The sequence below is a fragment of the Megalops cyprinoides genome, chromosome 1, assembly GCF_013368585.1.
Source record: "Megalops cyprinoides isolate fMegCyp1 chromosome 1, fMegCyp1.pri, whole genome shotgun sequence".
NCBI lineage: Eukaryota > Metazoa > Chordata > Actinopteri > Elopiformes > Megalopidae > Megalops > Megalops cyprinoides.
Window position 1 is genome coordinate 33280547 of NC_050583.1, and position 27239 is coordinate 33307785.

General features: G+C 43.0%; 2 protein-coding genes across 5 annotated transcripts in view; one reads left to right on the forward strand and one right to left on the reverse strand.

Moving 5' to 3' along the window:
• Positions 1 to 27239, reverse strand: part of LOC118782605 (uncharacterized protein C7orf50 homolog) — an 85584-nt gene that overhangs the window by 23445 nt on the left and 34900 nt on the right. The window lies entirely within an intron of this gene.
• LOC118782591 (probable G-protein coupled receptor 146) lies at positions 229 to 25395 on the forward strand. 2 transcript variants are annotated; one of them, XM_036535956.1, is made up of 2 exons: positions 229 to 496; positions 22195 to 25395. In XM_036535956.1, the coding sequence occupies exon 2, from the start codon at positions 22237 to 22239 to the stop codon at positions 23236 to 23238; it is 1002 nt and encodes a 333-aa protein (XP_036391849.1). In that variant the 5' UTR covers positions 229 to 496; positions 22195 to 22236; the 3' UTR covers positions 23239 to 25395. The 2 variants fall into 2 exon arrangements, with proteins under 2 accessions (XP_036391849.1, XP_036391842.1); XM_036535949.1 differs by lacking the exon at positions 229 to 496 and adding an exon at positions 13272 to 13576.

The window sequence follows — 27239 nt, forward strand, 5'->3', positions numbered from 1 at the left end:
GAGAAAGAGAGAGAGTGCAGGGGGACCCAGTGAAAACAGGAAAAAAAAGCAACCAGTTTGTTTTTCCCCTGCGCGGTGTCCCTGAAAAAGCAAATGCGTGAGGTGAAGCCCATGACAGGCACAGAGAGAGCAGCAGACAGAGCTAGAGGCAGCAGTGCAGGGCAGAGCCACGCTCCTCTCTGCAGCAGGACTCAGACTGCGCCTGTGTGCTCGCTCTGCGTCTCACAGGGGAGGTGGGATGTAGTTCAGAGAAGTGCATCACTCCAGGTTTCTCAGAAGTGATGGTCTTTCCAGAAAAGGGCTGAACAGACGCGTGGAGAGGAGGAAGTGGACATGGACCAACTCCAGACCAAGAAACCCCGCTCACTCGCACTCTGAGTCGATCTCAGCTAGCCGCACTTGCCCTGACCGCACTGCACGACCTGGGGCTCTCCAAGCTACTAGCAATCCAAAACTCATATACACGGGTGGAAAACCCTTCCTTTGCACTGTCCAGGTAAGACACATTTTATATGGCAGTTGCCCTTTCAAACACTACAGTATCATCAGCATGGGATTAAGGAACACAAGCTGTTTGCATGCGTCTCCTTATTATTGATAACAAAGGATGTTTTTATTGTTTCCTGTTCAGTTCTCTGGCAGGATCACTCTGAGTTGGTATAGCAGAGAACATGTACCTGCTGATCCAAACAGTATTTCTAAACGGAGATGCTGACACTCACGCTAGCCCAGTGTTCATTATGAGGGGGACGAAGCTGCGCACCGTTTCCACAAAAACACGCTTATCAGGTCTCCCATTGCTGCTATCAGTGCTTCCCCATGTGATGTTTTCCACCCAGATGAACAGAAAGTCCCGCTGCCCTTTTTGTTTTAGGTAAAGACGGACAGCCACAACTAACCACTTGTGGTGTCCGTGGTGACAGGAGCTATAAGTGCGCTCGCTGACAGGTTCTGAACAGGGCTTGGCAACTCCTCAGTCATAGCTGCTGCTCATTCTGGCATGTGTGGCAATGGACTGTATTGTATGACATAGCCTAGAAGCTGTTTATTTTCTTTCAGCTTGCCTTTTCCCGGTAATGGACATAAAACTGTGCAATGCTGGAAGCAATGCTGTGCGGCTGACAGTTGGGAAAAGTACAGTGTATAATGCATTATGCGGGCAGTCTTACAGAAACATTCTTAGAGAGAAGGAAATAGTGTGATGTACTGACTTACCTTACAGGCAGTGTGACAGAAGTCAGCCCACTTAGTACTGTATGCAAAACAAGATTTTCCCCTAATCAGGTATGAGGAGACTTGGTTTGCATATTGCTTAGTGCTTTCCCATCTTACAGATGCATGTGGGGAAATAACAACCTCTCCCAATATATAAAAAGTGAGAATGACATGGCAATGGAATGACAGGCAGGCGTGAAATGACTGCCTCTCCATTCAGTGACGTCATTGTCCATAATGTTTAACACAGAGATTCTGGGTTCTTCAAGAGATTTCCGGGTGTTCCCCGGGTCCCACATTCCAAGCCGCCAGTCTGCCCGAGGGGAGGCCCGGCCCAACGGGGTTATGAAACAGGGAGACACACAGCTGTTTCTGAACTGCTCTCTGACACTCCACTGCGGCACTCTGCTTAATCCCTTTTCATATCTGCCGCTCAGCCGCCCCCCAGACCCTGGCACCGCCGTCACATCTGGTGGAAGCCAAGCGTGAGGGCGATGTTTATTTGGTCTCTGGGAAGAATGGGCCAGGGTGAGAGATGCTGGCTCTGGTTCTCTCCCCCCTCCACCCCAACACACTACCCCTCCGTAGCCCACGACCAGAGGAGACAGTCGGCGTTGGGGTGGGCACTAAAACAGCACCACGCAGTTTAGCTGTAGCGGCACCCATGCACTGAGAGCGTCACTGATGCAGCCAGTGCAGCGGGAGGCCTGGTGTTTGTGCACACAGCCTTCCATCTGATAACCCCGGTTTGAGCCCTCAGGAAGGGTGGTGGTGTGACAGACGCTCATCGCATCGCAGCTGCACTTATCCACCAAGCGTTTAAAAGAGCAACACCCATAATGAATCACTTTATATGAGGAGCCACGTTCATGTTGGGGAAGCACGCTGACATTTCAAGGCAGGGTTTCCTCTTCATAAGCCTGCGTTCACCTACAAAGCCTTCCTCATACGCGCCGTGGTCCGCTACTAAAAACAGCCGAATGCTATCGCTATTTCAAATCTCACCTCATATTTTTTACGTACGAGTGGAAATGTGCTCTGCATATGGGAGCTATTTGGAGGCGTTCCTCAGCTCCCTTGCCGGTGTTTGCTTTGGAGTACCTCCATGGACCCAACAGGTTGGGTGAGAGCATCCTGTTTACACAGGAAGGCCTGGCGCTTTAGATCTGCTCCACATTATGTCGGACTGTCCCTGCTGGACTCCACAGTCCTGCTACTGTATGCTGTCTGCACTGGGGGTTCCCTCTCCTCTCCGGCGCTCAAAAGTCCTGCCCCAAGAGGCCCGGCTGTCTACCCCCATCCATTGCATTTCACACACACCATTCCAACACACCTCCCCTTCTCCTTTGGAGCGGAGAACAGACCCCATTCACCGCACTCAGCTCAGCAGGCCTTTCAGCATGAACCATCCTGCCTGACCCCCTTACGCTGTCATCACTGAGTGCAGCAGGACGCCCCGGTTCCTTTCCAGTCCCCATCCGCAGAGGAGCATTAAGCAGGAAAGCATTCATGCTCCGCCAAATCAGACAGTTACAGTGAATGGAGCAGTCTGGATTGCTGCTGTGTCTGGACACAGGCTAACAGTCAAAGAACACATTGAAAAATAAAAGTATGAGGGGAAAAATATGTAATTACAACTGGCTAGTGAACATTACATTACATTACTGTCATTTAGCAGACACTCTTATCTAGAGTGACTTGCATAGGTTACAGTTCTTACATGTTATCCATTTAAACAGTTGGATATTTACTGAGGCAATTCTGGGTTAAGTATCTTGCCCAAAGGTACAGCGGCAGATGCCCCAGAAGGGAATCGAACCGGCAACCTTTTGTTCACGAGTCCTGCTTCTTACCTCTATGCTACACTGCCACCTACACAGTCAACACATTGTGGTAGACAGAGCCGCAGCTCCCAGTTAGAACATCACTGGGATGAGAGGATGTGAAGGTACGTGATGTGATGCAGTAAAGAATGGCTCTGGTAGCTGGAGCAGCATCCAGGAAGCCACCCCATAATAACACCATATGTCACATCCTCTAAACACACTGGATAAACTGGAGGAATGCTCAAAAATCCCAGCTGAGACTTCTCAATGAAAATAAACTGAACATAACAGCAAGGAGACACTTTGCAAGCTTGATGTGCATACAGGTCTATCATTACCATACTTTGCAACTATCTTCTGGCCCCTTATGTCCAGCTGGTATCTGCCGGGTTTCCTAATAATGATTCTAATGACCACATCACTTTCAGTATCCTATGGCCATTACATTATCCAGAAGTACAGAAAGCAGATCTATATCTCATCTGCACAGAGTCAGGCATGTGAATGCAGCCCCCTAAAATACAGAGCTAAATCCTCTTAAGCTCATCAGCCAAGACAGAGGAGTAAAATGAGACTGAGGACAGGGATGGCCATTATTCACTCCTGTCTACCTACGGTGTTAAGCGATAAAAAATGTGTAAAAAAACAATCTTTGGAGAATAACAGATTGTGGCCTTTCCATTAAAGTCAAAGCAAGCAACTGCCTTGCTATGACAGCAAATTTTGAGTTAGTTCTCTTAGCTGCTCATTCTTTTACACCTTTGCAAAGCATCTTTGTCATTTGCATACATCATTGTGCACTGTGTAACTGGCATGTGCATATAGTTATGATTTCAGCATGTATTGTGGGGGAACAGTGGGTACTTGAATCAACTCTCATATCAAAAAGCTCCAAATCTCTATACATTCTTAACTAGATTAACAGAAAGAGGATTAGCACTGGGCGTCTTGCTCAGGAAAGTTACCCAGCTGAAAGTGCCACAGCTTTTCTCAGGATGGATGTGGCTTAACGTGAAAGTGCCCAATGCTTCTCACGGTGGTGCTGGCCATTGCATTTTGGCTTTAGTAACCAACAATATACCCCCACTGTGTTTTTCTGATGCTAAGGAACAGCTGAGTGATTTTATACTCAACAGACTTTTTTTCTGAAAAAGCAAAAAAATGGACAGTAATTTTCAGTGCACCTTGGACTCCTTATACTCATCAGATAAAAAAAACAAACAACAAAAAAGAGGCAACGTAAAACTCCCTGTGAGGAGAAAAGAAAAACAGGGAGTGAGAGTGCCATAATAACATAGTTAAGGCACTCGCGAGGTGGATGCTTTGTCAGGGAGTTCCATTACAGGGTTGACTTCTGCTGGCGGCATTCGGTCCTGGGCTCCACCATCCTTACCCTCTGAAACACTGTGGTCCTGTGTAACACAGAGACTCACAGAGGAAAGCAAAGCTGAGGGCTGAGTGACACAGCTGGAAACCCCAGTGCATAGTTTTACTTCTTTGTGCCAAAGATACCTCAACCTCTGGATCTCACCGCGGCTACGCCTGCCAGAATACTCCTCGGCCTGCTGTTGTCCTGCTGGAATGTTTCTCTGTACAGAAGTCCACTTTCAGCCAAGCAGGCCGACTATTACGGGGAAACCTGCTATTTGTTGGGCTGCACTGTGTGTATGTGTATTTGTGTGTGTTTGTGTGTGTGTGTGTATGTGTGTGTGTGTGTGTGTAAACAAGAAATGGCATTATCTGCACAATATTTTCTGCAATATTGTTCATTTGCATCTCCAGAGCAACTCTGCATTTTTTCATTTGTAACTGATCAGAGAGCCAGGTTGTAGGCAGGACTCACTGCATTCTTCCAGAGATGAAGTCAGCCACACTGCAATTATTATGCACTGCAATAAGACCAGGAACACTTGAGCACAGATGATAATCAACTTCCTTTCCATCAGTAACGCAAGTCACTGCCTGACCTCCAACTTCTCTAATGAGTTCTGCAAAGAGTGTTAGAAGGAGAGGTATGTGTGCTGAGTACTGGCATCATCAATGCTGACACACACACACACACACACACACACACACACACACACACACACACACACACCACAACCATACACTATGGGGACCAAAAAACCCTGACACAGAAGGAGAGGAAATGAGGAAAGTGCAGCCCCTCTTATTTTTACTGTAAAAAAATCAAAATGTTCAAGGGCATCATTTGTCCCAGAAGGCAAATACAACAGTGCAACTTACGCAACTGGCTTACACCGCCTTATTCTAATCCCGGTGTGATGGCGGCAGGCTTCCTCTCAGCCCTGCGCTGTCTGTGTGCCCTGCCCAGGGTCTCCCCGAGGCAGAGCCGCACTGGAGAGCAGCACGGGATGGTCGTGAAGGACCGGATGTTTCCCACAAGGCGAAAACTGCTTCATGACACGCATTGTAGTCTGCACCACGAAAAACAATGAGGGGAAAACAAAGGGGGGGGGGGAAACAGGACTTGTTTTTCTGCAGGAAATTGGCCCCATCAAGGCAGACTACACTCCCAGCTGATCTACCAAGAATAGCACATTCAGTTTAAGAGATGCAGTAAATCTAATTTTATTTTACCTTCTTTAAGTTCGTGTTAGGATCTTCTGTGTACACACAACTGGTCCAAGGACTAACTGCATGCAAGCCCTCTACTGTAAGAAGGTGAATATTTTCCAGCTTATTCAGATAGATGTCATCCAACAATTTTCAGTATTTGCAACTAACGGCAGTTAAGGGGTTCGGATGTCACTACAGTGACGGAGAGAGCAATAACGCATTTGTACTGCCTTTGTTGGACCCAGAGGAAGAAAAACAGGGAAGATTTTGCATCACCAGTGATCCATACGGTTGATGCCAGAGGGGAGTTTCAGGGGAGCGGCAGTGCTGGCACGCATGGAAGTGCAAATGAAAGAGAACTAGATGCTAAAGTTGTAACTGAGTGAGTATGTGAGTAATGACAGCAAAGCTCCTGCACACTGACACTGCAGTCTCCACTTCCACCTTTTTCACTCTCGGTTCCACAGAAAGAACAAAGTCTGTTCTCAGGTCGCATTTCGATTTCCACGCACAACACTGATGAGTGTCTGCCAAATACCGCTCTAAAAAAATGCAATGACCCTATCCACTGGTACAAAACGGGCAGCCTGCCTTGGGCAAGACCTCTTCCGTCTGGAGTGCTGGAGTCTGAGCACGAGGCATTGGTACAGACAGCTCGGAGCAGGCTGAATCAGCGCGGGGATCTCCGGCGCTTGCCTTGGCGTGCCGCTGAACGTGAGCTCCTGCTTAGACATAAGCCCTTAATTGGCAACACGTGTGCTGCACACCTCCTAGTCATTTCAGTAAATGTCACGACACTATAGGAGGCCTCTGGGGAGATGGTGGTGTAAAAAAAGAGGTGTGCGTGGGGGGTGCTAAGGGTAGGGGCACATCACGGATCATAAAGCTCTTGTGAAGTGTCTGCTGACCCTTGTCCGTGCCCCTCGTTGCTCGCACCAAGGCACACAGACACAAAGTAGTGGGCATGCTGAGAAGGCCATCCCTCCCAAACAGGAAGAGCAGCGGAGAGCATCAAAGCGCAAAGCTGTGTCTGACCCCTCTGTGTACAGGAAATACCTGCATGACATGTCTCTGGGCTGACACAGGGCTAAGGTTCCTTTCCAATTCTTTACTGATGTAATATGTAAATGCTGTAAGATGTCATTTTTTATTACTGTTAACCACGCATTTCCACCCTTGTAATTTTTTTTTGAGTTGAAAAAAAATGTACAAGGCAGTGGTTTAAATGGAGGTTAATCACCACAGTCACTGCTGCTGTGGACTGTAAACAGGCCAGAGAACAGGGGCAGTGGCTTCCAGGAACAGGACAGATTTCTGAGTTTGATCAGGGATAAACAGAGCATTACTGTTCCAGCCTTCAGTCAAATCAACCCCCCCCCCCCCCCCGCCCGCCCACACACACACACACACACACACACACACACACACACACACACACACACACACAGTAGTGAAGATAGCACATGCATGCTTTGACATAGCCTTTAGAAAGATTCAATGTTTCCCTAAAGTTAGTTCACATGAACACAGGCTGAAAAAGGGGGCTTGGTTAAAAAGCTGGCAACTTTCACTAAAGAGAAAAACACATCTAAGCTGAAAAAAAAACACCTGTACTCTTCCACTGCCTCAGAGCAGTTACCACCCTGACTCACAGGTATATGTCCTACCCTGAGAAAAACTCAGAAAACCTCACCCCTATCCTTACATGTCCTACTGACACTGTAAGTCTGAGAGGAGGCTACAGGCATTAAACAAAGCTAGTTTCCTCTTCCTTCGTCTCACCAATACAAAACGATCCGCTGATACTGACCATGTATGGTATGCCTCTGAGCATCTAAAAACATACAGTATGACTCACCTTCCTTTGAGTGGCCTACCTGGAAATGAAACTGAGCTTGTGGAATGTTGCTTGTTGAAATAAACAAATAAAAACACAGACCAGAAATTAAAACCAGGCAGTGGCAGACTCAAACACTCAGACACAACATAGCTGTGACTGTGGGTGAACGAATGCCAGATGCTCGTGACAACGCAAAGACCATGAAATAAGAAAACACAGACACCTTACAGCAGTGATTTAGTTTGGCATTGGGTGAAACTACAGGGAATCTCCAGCAACAGAAAACTACAGGGAATCTACAGCAACCAAATCCACGGGAACTTTCATAGCCTAACACATCGATATCCACGTCACACCAATGCCCAACTCTTCAAATGCAGAGGGGCAGATTTTGGATTACAAATTACTGATTGGTCAATAAGATCCACTGGTCCTATGGGGCAGTTAGGTAAAAACAGGCTTTTACACTTGTGAGGCTCAATATAAACCTCGATGAGCTTTCTCTAAAAGTGTCATGAGAAAATTTGTAATATTGGGCAATAAATACTGGGCAGCTGTACTATAATAGCAGCATGTCAATAAGCAGTGTCACACCAAAATCAATGGATAATTAAGGGAACTTTAAGCAGTTAAACACACCGGCAATCTGCAGATTGCTGCTCGCTGAATTACAATCAGAAATAACAATGTAATAGCAATGAACCATCCACCATAAATTTGTGTTTATGGCTGTGCTGAGCAGTTGCTGGCCTTATTCTTTGATGATGAAATGTTACATGTGTACTCACTAATGTCACGTGTGTCATCACAATTCCAGTCAGTTAGCTGCCTAACATGCATTGCCTACAAGCGTGCATTATTTTGCTTACAGTTGGATGCAACTGAATGCATTTCAGTTTTATGTATGAGACATATGCATCCAAATGACAAAGAAAAATCCAAAATAACTACTATCTCCTGAGATCCTGACAACTGATCCTTATCCCCTGATAATCGTGTGTATTTTGGGGGTGGCTGTGAGGTATGTATCCCTTACTGAATTTTACCACTACCTATTATTATGAGAATACAAGTCCTTGTTAAGGGCAAGGACTTAGGATTTCTACATATAATGTTCTATGGCAAACTACAAAGAGACATTATGAGATGTCTTTCTGGATAAAATGCCCTTCGGCTCCATCTTAAGAGCACCTGTCACTATGATGTCATCCATTTTTGTTTTCCCTAGATCAGAGCCTAACTGTCTGTCTGCTTCTCTTCCGTCAAGATAATAATAAATGGTTTCTCACTTGCACGGAAGAATTCCTGTCACTTGTGCAACATGTTATAATTATATAACAGATTAAACAAAAAAACTAAGTCTTTAATTCCTTCCAGGTATTTTATATTCCATTGACTTATGTGTAACTGAGTGTTTCCACTGCCAATATCTGAAGGATTAAAAAAAAAAAAAATGATGGCACTATCATAGTATGAAATGAAGGATTTTTGCCTTGAGGCGTATGGGTTTAATTTCATGATGTTCAATGAAGAAACCACCATTTCATAAGGGTCCCCACATATTCTTGTCAGATTTCACCCTTTGGCAAAACATATTCTTGTTTTAATATTTAAAAGGCTTTCTCATTTTTTAGTTTAACTTTTAGTTTAGCAAAAACAAGCTTGGTGAAAAAAGGCGCATTTCCACTATTGCACATTACCACAGTCTATTTTGACGGGATCTAAAAATAGAGACAGTTCCGTGCAGTGTTTTCCTGCTGAAACTTTCACCAGTGGCGAGAGAGCAAGCGGGAACAGGAATGCGCACGGCACGCAAACACTGGTGGTTTTCAGTGACCTGCCACCGAACCCCCCGTCTGAGCTGTGCAGATTACAAACACACTTTAATTTGGAGCCTGGGTTTCCTGCACGCCATCGGGCCTTATTCTTGTGCAGGGCCAGGACGTCCTTCTACATCCAGTCTGCGGACTTAATCACTTCAAAGGATCAAACAAACCGGCTCCACGCGTTGGCACCCTCTGTGCAACACAGCCAGATATTTTCAGGAATTTTCCCATGAAGAAAGCCTCTGTTGTACTGTGCGTATTATAATAACAGGGATAATATATGATAACTTCATCTAGTTGACAAAGATGTCATAATAGAATTAGATTAAAATAAAACTCAGTAAATGTATTAGTCTGTTTCTATATCATATTTGAAATACAGTTATGGACAGAAAGACACTGTGCTGCTGTTGACTCATGTAGCTTTTGGGCATCAGTGGGTACTAAGTGGAAACTGTGATCTCAGAAATGAGATTTTACAAGTAGCTGAGAAACTGTACAGTACAGTCTATTGTTTGAAATTCTGGAAGTATGACAAAGCTGAAAAGTTCCCCTTTCCAAGCATCCTCTACACTATAGATTCCACTAACAAGACCAAAGTGGCAATAGTTGTTTATGGAAGTTCTTGGTGAGGACAGCCTGTCCATGTTTATGGTGGCAAAACACTGCGTTGCACTGTGTTCCACTTACTCACATTATATAAACTTCCTCTGAACCAAACAAGTGCAGAAAAACAGAATATTCAGAATACAGTATGTGACAGTGATAATAACAAGCCAACGAAAGCAAATTCTGGAAAGCACCACAAAAAATCTGTGAACGCGGGCAGTCGACCCCACAAAGCACTGTGCTGTGGCTAATCATTTAAAAAGGCATTCATTGTGAACTTCCAGCACGGCGCCCCATGGGCCCAGTTTACTGATCTCAGACAGGGCAAGTGTTCAATGGGAAGACCACTGAGCCATTAACTAACTGTATCCTGTTTACCGAACGGAAGTCAATAGTGTTCCTGCCACCCACCCCAGAGGAGCCCCCTCCCCTTCCTCTGTCCTCTGACACATTCTCCACGGCAACGTCCCACAACAGGCCCACATCTGTGGCAGGTCAAGTCACTGGGCTGTTCTTTTGGGACCTGGCTCAATCAAGCAGAACACGAATAAAATTAAATGGTGACAAAGATTTAGATTTCACTTTTCCACTGTCTGGGAGATGTTACTTTAAAACTCACAGCACAGTGTCACTTCCATCTGTTCTACATCACCAGTCTTACCACCAGCACAATGTCTATACTGAATAACTTATTAGATGAATTTGCTGGTAACAGCATGTCTGCATTGCTTAGTCTTGGATGGAAGGTCGACCTCCAGTTGTCCTGAAATTAGAACATTGTACGTATTGAAATGTCATCAAACAGCTCCTTACATGGGCAGATACTGTCAAGGCCATCAGAAATCAGTAAACAGCAATGTATGATGTCACTCTGTACCCCCCAGGAACAGATCTGGAAACACCATGATTAAACACAGTCAGGATTTACACTCTTTTTGGGCACCATAAGTAGAAGAGAGAGGAGTGGTATTTTTTAGATCTAACTGATCCACCTTATTAAACATATACTCACAAGGACAAGAGTATACCAAACAAAAAACCTTGAATGGATGAATAAACACTGACACAGATTTGACCTTCTGCTGCAGTGGTTTTTGATCTATGTTCAGATAAGATATATACAGACTCAGTATATTATTTTAAGGCAAACCACTTGACAAAACTACACAGCTCAACTTTGAATCACACTTTACAACCCTATAATTATCATCCTGTAATTAAACATAAAACATCAATTAAAAAAACAAAGCCTGCTTGCAGTAAAACTCCCTACTGGAAAGACTGTGTTGCTAACGTAAAACATCATCTGAAGTGACCCTCTTGTATTAAGCATCAATAGTATTAATAACACATGTCAACAGGTTCTCAAAACTAACTGAAAAAAGGCTGGAGCGTGTGGGAATTTTTCTCCCCTGCAAAAATGTAGTATTTTGAGACTAAATTACTATAAATTAGGTGACCGTGATATGACAGATGTGGTATCTTACCAAGAACGAGTAAGATAAGTGTTTGAGTAGAGTTTTTAAGGGAAAAAGCCATTGCAATGTTGATGTGGTTGAGTAACACTGCCTTGGTGCAATAATCTCTACACAGTTTTGATCTCAAAAGATGGAAACATCCTGTCTGGCAAAGCCAGAGAGAGGAAATGGTAAACAGTAGCTTTGGAATGAGGATTAAAACTCCAGCCAAAGTGAAGGATACTCCCTTCCTCACCAGCAACAACATAAGAACTGGGAATTATGCCAAGTCACAGTAACTTCAAGAAAACTGTTTCAGACTCTTGTATGGATTGTTGATGTGAACTCAATCCAGTAACACAACAGGCTTGCAGTGTATACACTCAGAAAATGATTTGCCTTCCCCTGCTAATGAGATTAAAAACACAGAAAGGAGACAATATAATTATTTGAAGGTGATGAGAAATGCATTGGTTAAAAAAATTGCTAGGAGATGTAGGCTACAAATTCATTCATAGCATAAAATAGGGGGTGATAATGGATTGGTGTGGTGGGTTTGTGGTGAAATGGTCATTATGTGCACATTTTAGGCAAAAACTTAACACAGTTTTGTACAGCTTTCTAATTTTCTTTCACTGACAAAGCAGAAATATCTTCATTCAACACATTACACTATTGGCATTTAGCAGATGCTCTTATCCAGAGCAACTTACATAGGTTACAATTTTTTACATGTTATCCATTTATACAGCTGGATATTTACTGAGGTTAAGTACTTTACCCAAGCGTACAACAGCAGTGCCTCAGCAGGGAACTGAACTGGCAACCTTTTGGTTACGAGTCCTGCTCCTTACCACTGTGCTACACTGCTGCCCCAATTATAGAAATTCCTAATGTGTTTGTAGGAGTCTGAATAAAAATGAAAACCTCCCACACAAAGGATTTTTAATATGTGGGTCATAATCGGGACACGGTTTACCACAGACCTCAATCTATAATCGTTAATCTTCTTGGCAAAATGCGGAGTCACATTATTTAGCTTCTATCAATGTGTTTCTGTTAATCTGAGGAAGAAAGACATTTTTCCCCCAATCTGTCCTCACACCGCTAAAGGCCAGAGTGGTGATGAGATTTACTTGTCTGACGCTGGGATTTGTCCGGTGTGGGTGTGGCTAGGCACAACCCGTCTGCTCGACACCACAGGAGTTACAGTGCACACTGTGTGCCTATTGTCTAAAGAATCACTTTCACATAGGAGACCTGAGGGAATGAAGTACACTCTAGTAACAGCCCATCAATTAGCAACTACCATCACATCAGTATGCTTTAACAACTAAATAGAACTTAACCGAGAAGCAGGAATGCGGGTATTCGACATGTGGTTGATTACCCATCACATTCGGGTCTTTTCACAAAGTACAAATTTAACGTAGATGTAACAGACAAACATATGGTTATATGTAATGTTATGGCGTACATAAACATGATAAGGCGCTTAATATGAATATGACTGGAAATCTATCCATAATGTATATATATTTTTATTCCAAGCAATTTGGTAGCATTCCAGCAAATAGTTGCTTTGGTTTATCAATGCAGTGTTCTCGTTTATAGTTTATAGAAACGTAGATATCAACAATATGACAGTCAGGTCTAACCACATAGAAGAGTTGTATTTTCGAGCACGATTGCCAGCCAACAGGGATTGTGTGCGCCATGCGGATTACTGACCCCTAACCTCCCTGTCAAAGCTACTTAACAGCGCTGGGGTGTTTGTGTGTATTAGAGAATCGGTACGTTGTTTTGAGTCTTTGTCGCCCCTCCCTTTTTGAATGACCGTCCAATGAGATTGTTCGCAGAGCCAAACGAGCCTCAACAACTTGTTGAGTGAACGAGACGATGGGGGGAGGGTCACGTGTGTACACACATAGTAGAACTTAGTACCGCTCCGAAGGCATTGTAAAAAAGTCGCACGGCTTTCACCTTGACGGGAACTACAACGGCGGGTTGTCGGGAAATAACGAACATTTGCAAACGCGCATCATCGTCTGCCCCGAAATTCACAAGAAGACTATTTTTTCCACACGCCTTGTTGAACTGGCATAAGGGAACGCAATAGGTTGCTCTTCAACCTTTAAAACAAGCACAGGGAAATGTCATTGGAAGTTTTGGGAATCCAATGCCTCTATAAATCTTTCGAGGAATCAAATCATTGTGTTACAGGTAGGTTTTTTTTTTTTTACCTTCTGATTACTTTTTAGTCGCCCAAGTGTATTTCACACCTCAGTAATTACTCATCTTTCAAGATATTGACTTGGAGAATGGAAATTCGACTCCACTCTAACGACTCTTATCGTGCATGAACTAGGTTCAGTTCAGCAACGTTGAGGTTGTTGGTTTAAACATCTTTTTTGACACTTAGTTGAAAAACGTCCCTAGCCTAAAGACGAAACATTTTAAACACTAACTGATTCTGAACACCGCCGAATTTCACCATGCAAAAGCAGCGAGTCTACAGGAGCTAACTAGCTAACGTTACGTTCTATTGCATTTATAGTAACATAACATTTGCTAGCTAACATTACTACGTGGTTGACACATTGGACTGTTAGCTCAGTGAATATGCCGTTTCGTTTCCGTATATAAGTGGATCTTGACCTAAAGCACAGTCTGCGTTTTCTGTACTTTGAGGTGTATCCGAGCGCACACCAATAGTCGCATCTACCGAACCGTATTTCAACACAGTATCGTACCCCTCGCAGTCGGAGGTGAAATTTAAGAAATTCAACACTAGCACATCTTACAAACCGATCCGTTAATTTGGCCGAGGCTGTATTTGACAAAGCCATATTTTGATTTTAATCGTAAATATACGACATTTAACAACTACCACGATGTTATAGAACGCAAAGTTAAAGCTGGTCCGTTCTATTTCATATGAACTTATTCGGTGTAAGGTAACTAGCAAGGACAGCGCACACTGAAACCATGTCAATTTTAAAACGTTTATTTTTCAAATTTGAATAGCGTCGGTAGGTAACAAGTAGGTAAATGCAGAAAGCAGGCCTGCCTATACAGTACACCAATCATTGTCTCAAGAGTATAGCAAGGTGGCATCTTGTTAGGCCAAATTAGATATTGGAACATATTTCCAAGAAAAAGGTGTGATTAGTCAGGAGCCACTCCAGTCAGATGACAGAGGCTGAGCCAGGAGTCCGTGTTTGATCCCATCGCTGGTGGTGATTAACATTTTGAGCTTTGAAGTCGAGCGACGAGTTACCTTTTTGTTCCGTGGCTCCTTAAAGCTGACGACGTCTGCTACATTTTCTTTAATGAGTAGAGGCCACTAGCCTTAATGAATTTGAAGTAGTCTCAATAGGATGTATATCGGCTTTAAAGATATGGCTGACAGGTAGTTAATTTAATATCGTAGACAGGCAGAATAGTTTGCTAGCGAGATGATTAACTTACGAAACTGAAAAATGGTGAATTCATGCTGTGATAAAGGGGTCTCCATTCTAGTGAAGCACTGAATATTTAAGACTGAGATCATGTCAGCAGCAGAGGCTTTACGAAATACGAAGTTCCTTCATGTTTTATAGAAGTTGCTTTGTTGCACAGTTCAAATCTCTAACGCACTGTACATGGCTTTCTATCGGGCAATGCTCACAGGGGTCACTCACGATATGATCTCAATATTTGCTGTCTGGAAATTTTAATTCGTCTTGCACTACAATATGTTTAACTATTCATCCATGGGTTTATTACATTTGGTAAAAGTGTGTTCAGATTTTTCATCCCATGTCACATTGGGCTAAATTAATTTGATTAGGCTTTTTGCATTTAATGTGAGCATTTTAATGTAAAATCTAAACTGCTTATACATTTGATGAGGGACTGCATTTTTTGAAATGGCAATAAGCAGTGAAAGGGGGAAAGAATCCATAATAATCAATAACAAGCCCCGCAAAATAAAAGACATTTAAACCCAGATCAGATGGTTCGACGGTTCCTTTCTCATGACCCTGAAGATGAAAAAGGAAACATCCAGGAGAGAACTGTTTCTTTTTAGTATTGTGCCCCAGAGACTAAGCCGTGAAACTCTTCCACCATGTGTCCATTTCATGGGTAAATGACACAGTGCAAAGGTATTGCTTTTCACTGGCCGCCCTAGAGGTTCCAAGCCTCTGTTGTGATGCACCAGAAGATTGATTTTCGGGGGTGAGGCGGGTGTCACCGTGTCGGTGTCTTTATAGTGTCACAGCCTATGAAAGACAAAGCTGTGACACTGACCTGCACTGTACAGCATCTCCCTCACAATGAGGCCAGAATTACATTTCTTTTAGAACATTGTTTACAAAGGAAGACTGAATGCATGGCTGCCTTTCCACACAGGCCTAGGATTAATGAAATGTGATCCAAAACCGTGAGCTACAGTAGTTTCTCCAGTGTAAAAATAGTCAAACAGGATTCCATGTCAAAGTGCGGCACCAACAATCGAGGCATACTAGATTACATAAATAGCATATTATCCCTTTTCCTCATTAAACAGTCAGCATCATTTGGCTTTCATCTGTTCACTTAGTAATTTCAGACCACACAATAGAGAACAAAAGATTGTGAGAGGATGTTATTTTTCTGTCCCCTTGAAGATTTTAAAAAAAGGAAACAAAGCTGAATGTGATACATTTTAGGCAGGGTGATCCAAGGTCATTAAAAAAAGCTATGCACAACTGTGGAGACAGCATACAAAACATCACTAAAAGATCCCAAAAGTGTAGTAGAGTACTTTGAAAAGAATAGGCATACTGACTACAGGAAGGGGGTCAGATCAGCTTTTAACCTCAGAATGACACGGAACACAGCCACAAGTTTTCCACAGAGGAAACAAGTCTATTTTGAATATGGAGGGAGAATGAAATGTAAATTTGAACTGGGAGTTGTTTTTCAGTTAGTCTAATCCTTAAACATGCATGTAGTTCACACCTCTGATACAGTAAATGCAGAGATTCCTGTATGATAGCTGTTCATCTTTATAATGAACAGCCCTCCAAAAGTGCTGTGTAAACACTTGACCTCCTTAAAAACACAGCATTCCAGTTTGTTGTACAGTTGATGCGTGCAAGAAATTCCCCAATTCGTGACCACAGGCAGAATTGCTTTGAAACTGAGGATTAGAAGACTCATTAAAGCAGGGTGAAATCAGACTAAAGAGGCCTTCAGTCTTTTCGGGATGCCTCTTTGATTAAACAGCATTTAATGATCACGGAAATTCATAGAATCCTGGCAAGGATAAAAGCTGCGCTTCAGTTTACCTCCACACAAATCACAGTTAACTAAGCTCATCTGCAGTCATTTCACTTTTAAGAGCCTTCTTGGTTATACCTACCATATATATCTGAAATTTCATTCGCAGGTGTGTGAAAGTGGAATTTCCCTAAGGGAGCCTTAACTTCCTTGGGTATACACTGCAAACTGCAAAACCCAGTTTAATGTGGATGAGGTATATCTCTGCTCCTTTCAAGTCCTCTGACAGTCTAAAAAAAAATCAGATGACGGTTTTACTCATGAAGATGGTACAGTCTTGGCTTGTGTGCTTCACAGAACATGTGGCAACAGGCTGTTGAAAACACAGAAGAGTGGGATGGACCTGGCCCAGACGCCAGCAAAATAAAATACCTGTGAATAATGATTTGTCAGTGCAGACAGAGATTCATTCAGCACAGGGGTAAAAGTTCATTCATAGTTCTGTCTGTCATCGGTGTGCTTGTATTTTGTTGATGGGATTAAAAAAATATGGTTTCAAATTCGAAGTTTTAAACAGTTCAGAAACTGTGCATGTTAGGTACCTCAAAATTATACAGCCTACAGCAAGTTAGAGCAGACACCTGAAAGCGGAGCAAGAGTCTGAACTTATTCTGTATTTTGGTCTGAAGTGAACCACAGGTGTGGATTCCTAAAGAGGCTGTCAGGAACAGACACAGGGTAGAAGCAGAATTATTCATGAGTTTGCTGGAAATCCCCTATCCTGGAAAGCATTGTCACACACTAAACTGAATTGTGGTGGTTTCCTCTCCCAGACTTTCCAACTTGGCAACAAACGAATACATTTCCCAATACTGAAATTACTCTTAGGAGTTTTCCAGGGTCATTGCAGGAACTCAGCACCTGCGGGCTGAAATTATAAAGGCCTATATCAGCTTGATGGAGTGCTGCAGATCTTGTGACTCAAGTACTTTGGAGAACCTATTATTGGGAGCACTAATTTCAAGCAGGTTTGGGAATTCTCAGTATCGGGCTACAAGTTTCAAGTACTGGGTTAACAAGAAAATACATAGGGCAGAAGATGAGGAGCTTTAGGTGAGAACTTGACTGAATCGATTCATGCAACAGTGACCTACCACACCAAATAGAAATGAAAATGGAAACAGAATATTCAGGCAGCTCGGAGAGAAATGAAAAATAGTTTTTGTGTATCCCAGGGATATATTCTATGCTTTAAAACTGCTGAATAAGTGAGCAAAAAAAATAACAAGATTTGTAAAGCTGCTGTTAACAATTATAGCTATCCTGAGGTGACACGTACTGCGGCTAGAAGATTTCAAAATGTGTGTCTGTCAGCCCTGAGTCCACCAATTTTGCAAAATAAAACCATACAGTAAGCTCACACTGTTTGGTACACTTGCAGAACACTCACAACTTTCAATAATCATACTGTACATACTGCATTTTCAGGCTAAGAAAATGGGTTTGGTTGAGAGATTTCAATTAGTTTGTCCTGCATAAACTATGCGATAAATATAAATTACTGAGGTCACTATCATTGCCTTAATTAAAGGCAATGATACTAAGTAAATCCTGTTGTGTTAAAACAATCTTGTGACATGTAAGCCCTATAGTCTTTTCTTTTGATGCAAGTCAGGTTTGCTGCTTTTTTTTACCTACAGTACAGTGAGTACACATTCACACATTCTTTTTAACATAATATTGTTCAAAAGCTGAAATTCCGGGGCATGCTCCATTTGTTGAACATGTGCACACACATGTGCTCACGTACATACACAGACAAAAGAAAGAGTGAGTGTGAGTAATAGAGACTGACAGCTTCCCTTGAGCAAGGGTTATGAGAAAATGAGGTAAATGCAGGCATAGGGGCATGTAATCTGGTTAGCCTGTTGAATGTTTCTCTCAGGGAAGTGCCAATAGCATCAGTCGTCCACCACAAGGGCTTTGAAGGACAGACAAGAAAGTGCACAGTGCACCAGATACTCCAGGTGTCCCTGCAGGCAGCTGCTTCAACTCTCACTAAAGCCCCAGCCTGTCTTAATCGGGTTTTGCAGCAGCCAGAGGAAGGAGCTTACAGCTAAGAGGGTGTTTTAGGCCTGCTTACAGATTCGTTTTCTCTCGCATTTAAAGGTGATGTTACAGAAAGAACGATCCTGTGCTGCACTTAGGGTTAAACAGCTAGAAATGGGAAGGCTGTGTACAATGTGAATATGTACAAATACAGCACCACAATTATTGAGACAGCTACAGCAGATACGTCAGATTATCGCATGTCAAACAAGTATTACTGCACATAATAACAATGGTATGCACACAACTTTGATATATTTTTATGGGCTTCCCAAAGAGCATATACATTATTTGCTGGTCAGTGTTTTTAAAGATTGAAATGGTCTTCACTAACATGTCTCTTGTCATATGTTGATGAAGAAGGCAATTGCTTAATAGCCTGCCTGGAATATGCATAATTTAGGTCATTTTAAAAGCTCAAAACGCATCAACAGTAAAATGATGTCAGTATAAGAGTAACGGACAAGAATGAGAACAGTACGTCTGAAGTGCTGTGTAGCTCAACACCTGAGACAACAGGAAGGAAGAGGAGGGGAGCTGCTGATAATTCAACAGCCACTTTTGTACTTCTCAGACATTGCCTCTACAGACGGACACATTCTGGCAAAATTTCAGGCATATACACTAAACAGACCTTGAGCTTTCCTTTGAAGCTGAATTTCAGAGTTTTTTTTTTTTAAATAATATGCCCAAGTGATTCCTTTAATTTTGTGAATAATGAATACTATTATTTCAGTTACACCTTGTAATTATATTGCACTGTGGTTTACATAAATGTCTGTGACTCTAAAATGTGTTTCAACAAATAATTGAAAGCAAGATTTGCAAAACCGTTATTTTCCATCTGAGTCAACAATATTTTGTGTGTGACTGAATACAGTCATTTTCACACTGTGTTCAAAGTTGGTGCTTTTCCGCTCAGGGCCCCTGGCCCACAACACCCACAGGCCACGAGGCAGGGCTGGGGAACAGCACTTTCCTATAGCAAGCGGCAAAGAAACAGTGGGGTCTGGTCCAGTCAAATGAAATGTGATCCTGTCTCACTACTTACAACTACTACTACTACAAAATGCAAGTCAAATAAGCAAAGTGGTTTTGTCATAAAATGATATTCATGTAAAACTACTTGATTAAGATATTTAGGTTGTGTGGAATTTTGTCATGAAATTTAACAAGCATAAAATATGTGGCAAGTGAATGAAAATGAATTTTGCTTGTGGCTTGTTGATCAATTCATATTTATGTTATCCACGTAATGATTTCAATGTATACATTTTTGTTTTTAAGGTAAATTCTGTTGGTTCATACAAAAATTGCATTCCATAAAAAAGAAACAACTTTAAAGACCAAAATGAAGTCAGTCTTTTTTCATCTAGCGTACTACATACAGAGAATACAACAGCATCTTAGGTTTTTCAACAGCAGTATACACACACACATATTCATATAAACACAGATACATATATATATATGCTGACAGATACAAGCTTTATCCGTCTTTTCTACCTTATTTGAATCACTTGGTTTGAATCCAAGGGAAGTGTTGTTAGGAAACATGACATCACACTTTAACAGCATACAGTGTACCTCCACATGGAATCATGTTACATCATTCAGCAGCTTCAGACAAGCTTGCACTTCCAGAAATCACAGTACATTCCAGGGGGGAATTCTGACCTAAGTCATGCCTTGAGGTGTGAATCAGTCTTGTTTCAGAGCTCCCATCAGCTGAGGGCAGAAGACGTGGTGTTTTTAAAACAAAGCGGAGGCCAGTATCCCCCTGCACAGAGACCTGTCTTGTTCTGCCTTATCTACAGAGCCACAGCATGTCACATTCCGTCATCTCACCCTGGGCCCCCTTTCAAATCTGGCCAGAAAATTAGTCACCTGGAGAGGCTTTTCAGAGCTGAAAGCCCTTTCAAGGGGCCAGCCTTTTACACCTGTCTCAGGGAAAGGCAGGGCATGGGGCCGTTGTGAAAGGGTAATTTTATACTACCCTCCTCCCTTCCCCCCTCACCCATGTCCGTCTCTTCAGAGGCAGCTGGAGGGCTACGAGTGTGCAGATGGAAGACAGCCCCCTAGTTCAGGAGATGTGTGTGTATCTAAGACACAGAGTCTCCCAATGCCAAAATGCTACCCTATCATTTGTTATGAAACTGACCAGAATGTTCACTGTGCTGAAAAATTTCCCCATTGCAGACATTAGCCAGCAATTAAAGCCATATCAGGTTTCAAGCCTTTAACGTGAACTGGAGAGTGATCATTAAGCTGCTAAACTTCCAACCTAACAGATTTTAGCAGAAAGCTGACGGCATGAACGAAACCCATGACAATAAACTCCAAGTTGTTTGTTGTAAGTCCATTAAACAGACTGCCAAATATGCCAAAGTATTAGCAAATGTATTATCTGATACAGTACACAGCAGTTGATTCACTGGAATGACCTCTGCCCACACACGCATACACACACAGGCAACGGCTTCAAATATTTTTACAAGCAGCTTTAGTCAACTAATGTTTTTTTATAAGCAGGCTAAATTCATCTTGGATAACAAGGTACAAATATGATCCAGGCATTTGAATAACTGTAATGAGTTCAAACCGCGAGTTACGTAATTCCTCTCCTAATGAGCTCAATCAGATGGCTTATCCCGAGCGGCGAGGCATCCCCCAGCATGTGCTCAGACTGTCTGTGCGACCTCTTCTTGAACTCCATTCCTCGCTGACCCCTTGGCAGGCCCGCTTTACATTTCATTTGCTATAAATCCACACATCACAAGTAGCATTCCACCAGACCCGCCCCTCTGACAGAGGACAAACCATGGGAGGGAACAAGGGGGGTCAGTAATGAACTGATCCAGGGGAGGGGAGGGGGGCGGGTCTGTGAGACCAAACTGGAGCTGGCTCCCAGATAAAGAGAGGGCTGGTGCAAGCCACACCCCAGTCAACTAGAGTTTAAAAAAAAATACAAATAAAAAAGGTCAGCTCTTTTCAGCAAGACACAAATGGGCTGCACTCCAAAGGCATGCTGGCCTCTGTGTGAGACAGGAGATATGGTTTGAGTGAAGCAGAGACAGACTTTCGGGAATAATCACATCCATGAGGTGTGAGGTAGACACAGAGGAGAAATGGATCAATTTTACAGTAAATTTAAAAACTGACCACAACCAAGGAGAATGTTTCAAGGTCTGCGATGCACTCAGTTGTGAAATGCTCTGTTCAGTCTGTAAGGTGTAATGAAGAGGAATGAATGTTACTCCAGGAATTCTGGACGTGCTGCATGTTTGCTGCTTGTGTCTGCATGGTTTCACCCAATTCTTGTTCTTAAGACTATTTCTAGACTGTATTTTAAGATTGCTAGACTGAATTTAGTCAGCAATCATGTAGACTGCGTCTTTTAATACCCATATACACTCTGTTTAAGACTTTAACCTGCCCAAGCCAACCTAAATAACGCCGTGTCCCCCACTCCCCTCTCTCTCCAGCTGAACCAGTAGCCCGGAGCAGAGCCCTGCAGAAACACCGCTATGTGGAGCTGCATGGTGTACAACGAGACAGATGACAGCGTGGACCACCAGCTCTGCCAGGACTTTGGACTCGTTCTGTCCATCTTTTCCCTCATCTACCTCATTGTGTGCTTCCCCGTGGGGCTGTGCTACAATGCTCTGCTGGTGGTGGTCAACCTCTCTAACAAGGTGTCCATGACCATGCCGGACGTGTACTTCGTCAACATCGCCATCGCTGGCCTGGTGCTCAACGTGGTGGCGCCGGTCGAGCTGCTGGGTCCCAGGTTCACCAGGTGGCCCGTGTGGGACTACAACAATGAGATCTACATCACCCTCCTCATCCTGTTCAACATCTCCTCGCTGGTGATCATGTACTCCACCACGCTGCTCAGCCTCGACTACTACATCGAGCGCGCCCTGCCGCGCACCTACATGTCCAGCGTCTACAACACCAAGCACGTGTGCGGCTTCATCTGGGGCGGCGCCGTGCTCACCAGCTTCTCCTCCTTGCTCTTCTACGTCTGCAACCACGTCTCCACAAAGATCATAGAGTGCTCCAAGATGCAGAACAAGGAGGCGGCGGACGCCATCATGATGTTCATCGGCTACGTGGTGCCCGCCGTGGCCGTCTTCTATGCCTTCGTGCTCATTCTGCGCATCCGCAAGGAGTCCACGCCGCTGGACCAGGACTCGGGCCGGCTGGACCCTTCCATCCACCGACTGCTCCTGGCCTCTGTCTGTATGCAGTTTGTCCTATGGACCCCGTACTACATGACTCTACTGGTGCACACACTCACTGGGGTACAGGGGAGTTACTCTGACAGGCCGCGGGTCACCACCTACTATTTCCTGAGGTGTATGTCCGAACTCCTGGCCTTCTCTAGCAGCTTCGCCATGCCCCTGATGTACAGGCAGATGAACAAGAACTTCTCCCACAAGCTCCAGCGGCTCCTTAAGAGGCTGCATTGTGGGGATCACGGCTGCGCCCATGAACGCTCTGTGGTGCAGCAGGTGGTCACATAAGGAGGGACTTGTGCCTCTTGCTGCACCCGTGACCTGAAGTACAGAACTTGCAGGGCGAGAACACAGCACAGGATGTTTTTATGTACAACACCTTGTCAGCTTGCCTCCTAATGAGTGGCATTTGTGTTTTCTGCTAAAACTGAAGAAAGTTTAGCATTGTTATAGACTTTTCTGTCTGGGGGTGTCTCTGTCATGAGTTGAAAACTAAGATTAAACCATTAAGTGCTGTTTTCAGGAACGCTTAAGCGATTATGAAGAAAAGTATCAGAGACCACCACCTTGCTTTTGTTCAGGAATGTTCTCCTCTTCTACTAGTGTACACTGAGTAATCTTCCCTAAAGCTACACATCACAAAAGTCAGTCTCTTGCCGGATGTCCACTTGTGTGGAAAACAGACAATATACATACCTCAGCTTTCACCCCATGGGGAGTTAAGTAGGATTCTAACAGTCTCCCAGGAACAGCCCTGTAGGACCTCAGGTCTCAGTGAGAATGATAAGTGGGGTGCTGGATGCAGACCTGCCACAGTGACTCATGGGCCTCTTCTGTTGTGGGTAGACATCATTTAACTGTACTGCAAAATTGATTTCTGGTTATCAAGCATTTGGAAAGCTTTCTCTTGGTGTAAAGTAGTCATGTGATGCATTTGCTGCTAAGAGGTGTCTAGGAGGCATGAGTGAAATCTGCACAACTGCTTTATTAACCCACTGCCCACAGAGAGAGAACACATATCTTTTCAAAAATGAAGTACAGTGTATTCATAGTTCTGCATTATGAAAGCTAATGAACACATGGCTCTATCATGTTGGTCGTGTAATGCTTTCTCCTGTGGTTGACTGTATTGGGTTTTAGTTTGTCAGGCTGCTTGAATTACAGCAGGGTGCAACAGAGGACTCAATGAGTGCACTACGCACTAATCTGAAAATCTGTTCATCAAAGTAATCCTGAAAAATATTTCAGAAAGGGGCCCACCAGCTCAATTATTTTTTTAAAGGAGGAACCAGCTGCTTAAAATGTTAATTGCAGGCAGTGCTACACACTGCAGCACAGGAAATAACTGCCACTATGCAGAAAAAATGTGTTAAAGAAGGACATGAATAAACAGGAGTTCAATATTGTAACTGGTTTTAAACTACAGCCAAACGGAGGGAAGGGGGGTGAAGAAACTTGTTAATCATTGTTTCAACCCAGATCGAAGTCACTCAGATGAAAGTATGTTTGAGCTGCTGGAGAATATTCTGCTGTTACAGGGTATTATAGAAACAGCTTAAGCACAGGGTCAGGTAGGCTGTAGGAGACATCTTGTAGCTTATGAGCTTTTGCTAGAATCTCACAAGCATTAATGTGGATGGATACACCACCGGAGCACTACTATAGTGCTCTTGCAAAAACAAGGGTATTGATGAAGACTGAACCAAATGGAGATGATTTCCCAAAAAGTACATGCATCCTTGTGTAAATCTGTTATTACATCCAAAATGGCAAACTTACCCAAAGATCCAAAGAATCCACATAGGAGTACAATAACACCTTTATTATGGCATCAGAAACATGTCGACAGTGGTTTTCATGTGTTATTTTGCCTGCATGATGGTGGCTTTTAACATTCCCATGAATGAGTGCCTTGGATGCTTGGATAAGACTGCCTTTATGGACAAGGATAAAATTTCATTGTAATTGTAGATGATTTGGCTACGGCTCTGTGCTAATAAGGGTAGTACTTAATGTAAAGTTCATTGCAAAGTAACAATCAGAACAAAAGGCTGAATTTGATGAAAAATGAATGCAACCCTGTGTAACAAACCAGCCTGACAAACTTCACTGAAATTGCTATGAAAATGTCTTGAGTCCCATTTCTAATGCCATTTTCCATTACCAGCATGCATGGAAATATAACTGCATGCAGGTTCAGCAAAAAACCTACCAAATCATAAACTAATCTCCATCAAAATGTGGACATCTTACAATGAACCAATGAAAAACAACAGAAAAATAAAATTGTTCATTGTTTCATTGGGTTCCAGCATGATGGATCACAAATATTCACCCAGATATGATGAGCCAATGTAATATACATGTTTGTACCAAAATGAGTATATTTTTTTGGAAAAAGTACTGTATGTGTATACTGATTATAGTTTCATCCCACTTATGTAAGCAGAGTTAAGAGTATTTAATTTTTATGAAGTTGACATAAAGACCTTATAAGGTCAAGGAAAACAAAAAAAATGTGATTTGATTGTGTAAAGCCTTCTGTGTGTTTATTTGTATGTGTGGTTGTGTGTACATTTATACATAAATGGAAAACTAGTGCCCTTTCAAAATACTTTTTTCTCAGAGATATATTGAGATGCCTGCATTACTGTCCTTTGCTGAGTCAAAGACTATATCAGTAAACTAACAGAAAAATGTTACAGTCAGGACCTCACTTTACTTTAGCTTTGGTAAAAATGTGCAAATACATACTACCACTCCGTTCCAGAGGTCATATGCACTTCCATTGTATTCTGACAATGTCTGGAAACTGTCTTATCAAATCAAAGAATTGATGGTTGAGCAAGGAGTCAGTGTTATTTGAATATTTCAAATGAACGTCAAACAAAAATGTCAAAATGCCAAATCAGTGTTGGGGGGGAAAGCATATAAGCAGTGTTAACATAACAGCTGAAAAACCACATGAAGCTTTTTGTCACAACATAATTAGGCCTGGTTGCCCATGGCCAGAGATAAACCACAGACATTTGCTCTGTAAAAAGGCGGTGTTGTCTCCTGCTTTTCTTTTTGGCAGCTGATGCACTTATCCCATCCCACCATGTGAGCGCACAGGGTAGTGGCAGTCAATAGTTCCTGGGGCGCGTGTGGACACAGGGGTACCCCTTCTATTGTCAGAGCAAATCCCTTTGATGTACAGGCTTTCATCTTCCTAGACAATGACCTAACAGGATTTGTGAAAGCGTTCGTACAGCTTAGAAGGCATTGTGTTTGCATATTACAGTACAAAGCAGCCACAAAACCCATGCTCTGCTATTAGAGTGAAACGCAGTGAAAACCAGTGGGTTATGGAGAGTTTCTTGTGTTGATATTGTTCTCCCGGTTAGCATAGTGAAGACGCATGAATACTATTGCCCACCCCCAATCTCACAGTATGCACCTCCTTTCTGGTTGAAAGAACATTCCAGGCATTCTGGGAATTGTTTTGACATCCAGCGTTCCACAGCGGAATCCTGTCTTGTACTAGAACAACAATATTTTTGTGTGTGTACATAAACAAATATGCATTTCTCAGAAGCTGGTGATAAGACCTTGCTTAGAGTCAAATGAACTCGGCAACAGAATGTACTGTGTTGGATATATAAAAACATATCAGACAGGTTTAACAGCTGCTCTTGTCCTACCAAATCCAACTCTTATGCGGCCTCACTCCGCATGCGTAATTACTGCAGAAGGGATGCAGTTTGAGCTTAACCAAAAGAAAACATCAATGCATTAAGGACCATGATTTAATCTGCTTTTAGGGTGAGCCTACTCTAAAAAATCCTTTCATAATCAGCTGTAGCAGCTATCCCTATGCTGTTCACTAATGGATGCGCTGCAGCTGGAAGCTGGCTGCAACTGCATGTAGGCCAACAGCTGTACTGCTGCCCATACACCATATCTTTTTGACTTGTGAAGGACAATACATCTCCACATTCCAATATTGAAATAAGGCATTCCAAAGTCACAGGTATTCTGTGGTTTCACTAAGCATACGTCTCTCCATGATATCTTATACCAAATGCCCAACCATATCCAATAATAGTTCTATGCCTACCTAACTTCCAAATACAGTGATGTATTTGTTCATTCTTTCCATTCTGGTTCTTCAAGCGCTAGTCAATTTACTTATTATTGTGTCATTTTCAACCTGCTGGAATTATAAACTGTCATTGTGAGTGAGATGAGGCAGAATGTCTCCACTTCAGGGGCAACATCACCCAGTGATTTGGCCGCCATGTGAGGAC